This window comes from Saccopteryx leptura, chromosome 1 (genome assembly GCF_036850995.1).
Source record: "Saccopteryx leptura isolate mSacLep1 chromosome 1, mSacLep1_pri_phased_curated, whole genome shotgun sequence".
Lineage (NCBI taxonomy): Eukaryota > Metazoa > Chordata > Mammalia > Chiroptera > Emballonuridae > Saccopteryx > Saccopteryx leptura.
Window position 1 is genome coordinate 243,995,032 of NC_089503.1, and position 7,361 is coordinate 244,002,392.

Sequence of the window (7,361 nt, forward strand, 5' to 3'; positions counted from 1 at the left end):
AAAAAAATACACTGCTCACAAAAATTAGGGGGTATTTCAAAATGAATATGAAATGATTAAAAAAAAAGAAGCATTTTTTGTGTGTGTGTATTTTTCCTAAGTGAGAAGCACAGCAGGGGGCGGGGGGGAGTTAGACAAACAGACTCCCGCATGCACCCAACCAGATCCACCCGGCATGCCCACCAGGGGACAATGCTCTAGGGCAGTGGTCCCCAACCCCTGGGCCGTGGATCGGTACTGGTCCGTGGGCCATTTGGTACCGGTCCACAGAGGAAGAATAAATAACTTACATTATTTCCATTTTATTTATATTTAAGTCTGAACGATGTTTTATTTTTTAAAAATGACCAGATTTCCTGTTACATTCATCTAAGACTCACTCTTGACACTTGTCTCACAAGTTTGACAATTATATTTTAAAATACCACAGTTTTTATGCCAGTCGCATAATTTTATTTTGTGCATTTATCCATCCCACCCTAAAGGCCAGTCCGTGAAAATATTTTCTGACATTAAACTGGTCCGTGGGCCTGACCAGGTGGTGGCAAAGTGGATAGAGCATTGGACTGGGATGTGGAAGGACCCAGGTTTGAGACCCCAAGGTCGCCAGCTTGAGCGCAGGCTCATCTGGTTTGAGCAAAGCCCACCAGCTTGAACCCAAGGTCGCTGGCTCCAGCAAGGGGCTACTCGGTCTGCTGAAGGCCCGCGGTCAAGGCACATATGAGAAAGCAATCAATGAACAACTAAGGTGTTGCAACGCGCAATGAAAAACTAATGATTGATGCTTCTTATCTCTCTCCGTTCCTGTCTGTCTGTCCCTGTCTATCCCTCTCTCTGACTCCCTCTCTGTCTCTGTAAAAAAAAACGAAAAAAAAAAACAGTCCGTGGCCCAAAAAAGGTTGGAGACCACTGTTCTAGGCATTGCTCCGCTGCAATCAGACATTCTAGCACCTGAGGTGGAGGCCATGGAGCCATCCTCAGCGCCCTGGCCAGCATTGCTACAATGGAGCCTTGGCTGCGGGAAGGTAAGAGAGAGATAGAAAGGAGAGGAGGAAGGATGGAGAAGCAGATGGGTGCAAAGGCTGAAAGTACTGGAGTATCTGCACATTCCCTGATCCCTTAATTTTTGTGAGCAGTATAGATGTTTAAACAAAACCTGTTCTCAGATATTCACAGAAGCAGGATTCATTCACAATGGCCAAGAGGTGGAAACAGCCTAAATGCCCATCAACGGGTAAATGAATATACACAATGTGATCCATCCAGACACTGGAATATTACTCATGTTACTCAGCCATAGAAAGGAACAAGGCATGACACATGCTATAACATGGATGGATAGGCCTTGAACACACAGCTCAAAGAAGCCAGACACAGGCTCTGGCCGGTTGGCTCAGCGGTAGAGCGTCGGCCTGGCGTGCGGGGGACCCGGGTTTGATTCCCGGCCAGGGCACATAGGAGAAGCGCCCATTTGCTTCTCCACCCGCCCCCCCCCCTCCTTCCTCTCTGTCTTGGAGCAAGGATGGCCCGGGCGCTGGGGATGGCTCCTTGGCCTCCGCCCCAGGCGCTAGAGTGGCTCTGGTCTCAGCAGAGTGACGCCCCGGAGGGGCAGAGCATCACCCCCTGGTGGGCAGAGCATCGGGCGTGCCGGGTGGATCCCGGTTGGGCGCATGCGGGAGTCTGTCTGACTGTCTCTCCCCGTTTCCAGCTTCAGAAAAATACAAAAAAAAGAAAAAAGAAAAAAAGAAGCCAGACACAAAATGCCACATACTGTGTGATTCCGTTTATGGGAAATGTCCAGAACAAGCAAATCCACAGAGACAGGAAGAGGAAACAGAAGGGTCTGTCTCTAGGGCAGGTAGAATAAGGAGATGAGATGGCATGGGGGGGGCAGATCTGTGGAGGTTGTGTTGGCTGCCAAGTGGCGTTTGGCACTATTGGAAATTAATAATTAGAGCTGATGTTTGTCAGTGGGAGATATGAATGTGTCTGTGGAGGGTGACTTATCTGTGGCTATGAGTGTCCTTGCTGATGGGAAAGGGGAAGGGTAGGCTCCACAGTGTGGTGTCCTCCATACTCCTCTGTCTCTTTTTCCCATGAAATCACCAGCCTCGCCCCATCAGGAGATTCAGAGAACTTCTTCTGCTGGGTGTATTCTCAACTCAACCCTATGCACTCTGCTCCTCCAGCTCCTGTCCAAGTATGACCCTCAGAAGGAGGTGGAACTTTGCGACTGGATTGAGGGCCTCACAGGCCTGTCTATTGGTCCTGACTTCCAGAAGGGTCTGAAGGACGGAATTATCCTGTGCACGTGAGTGCAGGTGTTGGCGCATGCTTGTCACCCTGATTGTCAGTGTGATCATGCTCCATGTGCTATTTGAAGCCTGCTTGCTTTTCCCTCATTGTGTCTTGTGTCTTTCTCTTTTTTTTTTCTTGTATAAACTAAGGTCCAGAAAGAGGCAGTGAGGTTGCCCAGGAGGGTGGCCAAGATTAGAATTAGCCCCTTGGGTCTGTGAGGTTCAGATTCACCTACGCTAATGGAGGTTCCGGTTTCCTCACCACCCATGTGTTCTCTCCAGACTCATGAATAAGCTGCAACCAGGCTCAATTCCAAAGATCAACCGCTCCATGCAAAACTGGCACCAGGTGAGGGACTGGCAAGTGGAGCAAGGATGGGACTGGGGGACCCCATCTGACTTGTAGGCAGCCTGAGGTGCCCTCATGGCCCTTTCCTGCCTCCTTCCAGCTGGAAAACCTCTCCAACTTCATCAAGGCCATGGTCAGCTATGGTATGAACTCCGTGGACCTGTTCGAGGCCAATGACCTGTTTGAGAGTGGAAACATGACTCAGGTGCAGGTGTCTCTTCTGGCTCTGGCAGGGAAGGTGAGGCCCAGAGAGGGGCAGCAACCTGCCCAAGACCACACAGCAAATCAATGCAAATTTACAAATGCTGTCGTTCATTCCTTGGCAAATATTTCTGGGAACCCACAAGGTTCTGGGCACGTTTTGGGGGTTTTTTGTTCATTGATTTTAGAGAGAGAGAGAGAAACATCGATTTGTTATTTCACTTATTTTTTTTTTTTTTTTTTTTTTTTCTTTCATTTTTCTGAAGCTGGAAACAGGGAGAGACAGTCAGACAGACTCCCGCATGCGCCCGACCGGGATCCACCCGGCACGCCCACCAGGGGCGACGCTCTGCCCACCAGGGGGCGATGCTCTGCCCATCCTGGGCGTCGCCATGTTGCGACCAGAGCCACTTTAGCGCCTGGGGCAGAGGCCACAGAGCCATCCCCAGCGCCCGGGCCATCTTTGCTCCAATGGAGCCTTGGCTGCGGGAGGGGAAGAGAGAGACAGAGAGGAAAGCGCGGCGGAGGGGTGGAGAAGCAAATGGGCGCTTCTCCTGTGTGCCCTGGCCGGGAATCGAACCCGGGTCCTCCGCACGCTAGGCCGACGCTCTACCACTGAGCCAACCGGCCAGGGCTATTTCACTTATTTATGCATTTACGGGTTGATTGTTGTATGTGCCCTGATGAGGAATCTAACCTGCAAACTTGGTGTATTAGGACAACACTCTAACCAGCTGAGCTACCTGGCTAGGATACCCTGGGCACTTTGGACACAGTGGTGAACAGGACAGACACAGTCCACACCTTCATGAGCTCGCAGTCTGATGGAGGAAGCAGACAATAAACAAGTCCCTTTTTTTTTTTAATTTTTAAAATTTATTCATTAATTTGAGAGAGAGAGAGAGACAGGAACATCGATCTGTTCCTGTATGTGCCCTGACTGGGGATCGAACCAGCAACCTCTGTGCTTTGGGATGAAGCTCTAATCAACCAAATTATCTGGCCAGGGCAAGTCTTTTTTTTTCTTTTTTTTTTTTTAATTAAAAAAAAAAACTGGCCCTGCTCGACTGGCTCAGTGGATATAGTGCGTTGGCCCAGCATGCGGACATCTGAGGTTCAATCCTCGGTCAGCAGTCAGGGCATATGAGAAGCGACCATCTGCTTATCTTCCCCTCCCTTTCCCCCTCCACTCTCTCTCTTCCCTTCTTGCAGGCAGTGGCTTGACTCGTTCGAGCACTGGCCCCAAGCACTGAGGATAGCTTGGTTGATTCAAGCATTGGCCCCAGAAGGGTTGCCAGGTGGATCCCAGTCAGAGTGCATGCAGGAGTCTGTCTTATCTCCCTATTCTCACTTAAAAAACAAAACAAAAACATATATATTTGTAGCAGCTTTAGGTTCACAGCAAAATTGAGATGAAGCTAGAGAGATTTCTCATATGGCCTCTGCCCATCCTCACTCATGTGCAGCCTCCCCCACCATCCATTTGTTACTGTTGATGAATGTCCATCTACACTTCATCAGCACCCAGAGTCCAGAATTTACATGAGAGTTCTCTCTTCAAGTCATTTTTTATAAGTTAAAAGTAAGTCATAGATTATGAAACACACCTATGGAGAAGAATTAGACCAATGTGTGGGGTTTAGTCACCCTTAAACCAAGGCCAGGCTAAATTGGAAGTGTTTCCAGAGGAAGGAACAGTAAGGCCCTGAAGTGGGAGAAGAAGAAGGTTCTCATGTCAGGAATTGTGTTCTGAATTGTTTTTTTCATTGATTTTGTGAAATAACAAATCGGTGTTTTCAGGAGCCATTAAGACGGGACAAAGGAGACCAGGGAGGGGCCAGGAGCAGATGTCCAAGCAAGAGATGGTGGCCATGGCCTGAATAGGCAGTGGTGAGGTTTGGGTAGAAAGTGATGGAAGATGAGAGAGAGAGGGGTGGCAAGGACATCCCCAAAATTCTTGGCCTGAACAACTGAAAGGCTGGTGTCCAACAGGACCTCTGAATCCAATGCCCGAGGTGCTGGGCAGCAGGTGAAGGGAAGAGGTTGCAGCCCAATCCCCATGTCTCCTCCAGGGTTATATACTCTGGGCCTGTCTCAAGGGTCCCAGCTGCCCCTCCCTGATACTCCCAGCCCCCCTCTCCTCCAGGCCAAGACAAAGGGGTTACAGAGTGGTGTGGACATCGGCATCAAGTATTCAGAGAAGCAGGAGCGGAACTTTGATGATGCCACCATGAAGGCGGGCCAGTGCGTCATCGGGCTTCAGGTGGGCACCAGGGCAGATTCTGCTGTGACCCAGACCCTGTCCCGCCCAGTGGCCCCTTGAGTTTGGGGCAGCCTGACCTCTCCCGTCCATTTTCCTACAGATGGGGACCAACAAGTGTGCCAGCCAGTCAGGCATGACAGCATATGGCACGAGAAGGCATCTGTACGACCCCAAGAACCATATTTTACCACCCATGGACCACTCAACCATCAGCCTGCAAATGGGCACCAACAAGTGTGCCAGCCAGGTGCGTCTTAACCAGTCTCCTTCAAGCCCCCACCCCACCTAGCCAAAACCCTTGTTCTCCCTTGACAACCCCACTCCAGGCTTCCCTCCCGCCTTCTCTGTCTCTGCCTCGGCTTTCTATGTGTCCCCAGGGAAGTTTCTACCCAGCTCTGTGCCTTAGTTACCCTCAAAGGATTGCCCTGAGCCCCATTCAACTTTGAAATTAAAAAAAAGTTTTTTATTATTATTTATTCATTTTACAGAGGAGGGAGAGAGGGAGAGAGGGAAGGGGAGGAGCAGGAGGCATCAACTTCCACACATGCCTTGACCAGGCAAGCCCAGGGTTTCGAACCAGCAACCTCGGCATTCCAGGTTAACACTTTATCCACTATCCACTATGCCACCACTGATCAGACACATCCACTATGCCACCACTGATCAGACACAACTCTGAAATTTTTAGATCCTGTGATTCTCGCTTTTCCTGCTGTGTCACATGTAGTGGTTGATGGTGGTTTTGAAGCACTCAGGTTTTCAGGACTGGGACTTCCTTGACTCCAGCCTGGGAAGTTTCCTGGTTGGCAGGGAGAGCTGGACCCAAATACCCCTGGCTCCAAAGGAGAGGGTCACTGGTCATGAAATTAACTTAGAGTCAGAAAAGAGGGTGTCTGAACAGGGTTTGGAAGGATGTATAGGCGTTTGCACTGTGACTATAAAGAGAGATGGGAGATGGTGGAGTAATTTTAGAGCCTTATATTTCCCCCTCATCCCTTCTACCCTGACCCACCCTGATGCTCTCTCCTCCTTCTTCAGGTGGGCATGACAGCTCCTGGGACCCGACGGCACATCTATGACACCAAGCTGGGGACCGACAAATGTGACAATTCCTCCATGTCTCTGCAGATGGGCTACACACAGGGTGCCAACCAGAGCGGCCAAGTCTTTGGCCTGGGCCGGCAGATATATGACCCCAAGTACTGCCCACAAGGCCCAGTGGCTGATGGAGCTCCAGGGTCAGCTGGTGACTGCCAAAGCCCAGGGAAAGCCCCAGAGTATCCCCCCTACTACCAAGAGGAGGCAGGCTACTGAGGCTTCCCTTGCCTTGTCTCCCCACACCATTACCCTATCTGGGATTTCAGGCTTTTCTGTTTTCATCTGGTTTTTCTATGTGTTCAAGTGCTTCCAGCTAAGAGTCTGTGAAGGCCAGATCCAGATGCATGTAGGGTGGGGGTCCCTGCCGAGGCACATCCAGGTAGCAAATTTCCCAGTAGGTTTTAGACCAAGATGGTGGGGGAGAAGCCTGTGTAGGGAGGCCAACTGGTCTCAAATGGCTTCTGGTTGCTTCTCTCCCTTTTCCCTTTTCTCTGCTGATCAGTTTGTGGTTTCTATACCCACAGAAGTTTCAGGCAGTTTTAACAAAACAAAAGTAATTTTTTTTTTCTGGGGGAATGGAGTGGGGATTGTGGAAGGGTTGCTGGGAAGGAAGTCCCCTGGGAGAGGGCCAGGCCATAGTCCCCAGAGGCGTTGTGAGGTACCATGAGGCACTGAATTTCCCCAGGACCCTCCCAAGAGCCCAATGAGGAAAGTGAGGCCCAGACAGGACAATCAAGTTCTGAATGGTTGAGGCAAAGGCAGGCTCCCCCATTCTGTACTTGTCCCCCCCCCCACAAAGTACTGCACAGGGACCCCCACCAGGAGGTCCTCCCTGTGACCAGCCCCACCCAGAAGTCCTGGGACCAAGAGATAATGTGAAATACCAACTATGGACTAAAGGCAATAAAAATCTCTATTTCAGAAAAGAAGGTACTGGGAGAGTTGGCATCAGAGGCAGCCCAGGGGAGGTGTTAGCTTGGATTCTGTCTGCAGTCCTGATGGACCTGGGGTGGGGCTATGGGACAAATATCTGGTCCTCACAGCTGTCTTCGGACAGGGCATAGACCAGTCTGGGTTGGAGAAATCATTTGAAGGCTAGGACCTGAGATAAGGGAAGAGGCTGGGCCTCCTGGATGACTGGACAGGAGATGGG

The 7,361-nt window shown here is 50.5% G+C and overlaps 1 protein-coding gene across 4 annotated transcripts in view; it reads left to right on the forward strand.

Moving 5' to 3' along the window:
* Positions 1 to 7,137, forward strand: part of CNN2 (calponin 2) — a 21,959-nt gene extending 14,822 nt beyond the window's left edge. For 2 of the 4 annotated variants that reach the window (XM_066341958.1, XM_066341948.1), the window contains exons 2-7: positions 2,190 to 2,311; positions 2,580 to 2,646; positions 2,747 to 2,884; positions 4,994 to 5,110; positions 5,211 to 5,357; positions 6,149 to 7,137. In XM_066341958.1, the coding sequence (XP_066198055.1) occupies positions 2,190 to 2,311; positions 2,580 to 2,646; positions 2,747 to 2,884; positions 4,994 to 5,110; positions 5,211 to 5,357; positions 6,149 to 6,424 (867 nt within the window). In that variant the 3' untranslated portion in view covers positions 6,425 to 7,137. Of the gene's footprint in view, positions 1 to 1,166; positions 1,235 to 2,189; positions 2,312 to 2,579; positions 2,647 to 2,746; positions 2,885 to 4,993; positions 5,111 to 5,210; positions 5,358 to 6,148 lie in introns of all 4 variants that reach the window. The other 2 variants (XM_066341967.1, XM_066341973.1) reach the window with 2 other exon arrangements.
* Positions 7,138 to 7,361: the final 224 nt, after the last annotated feature.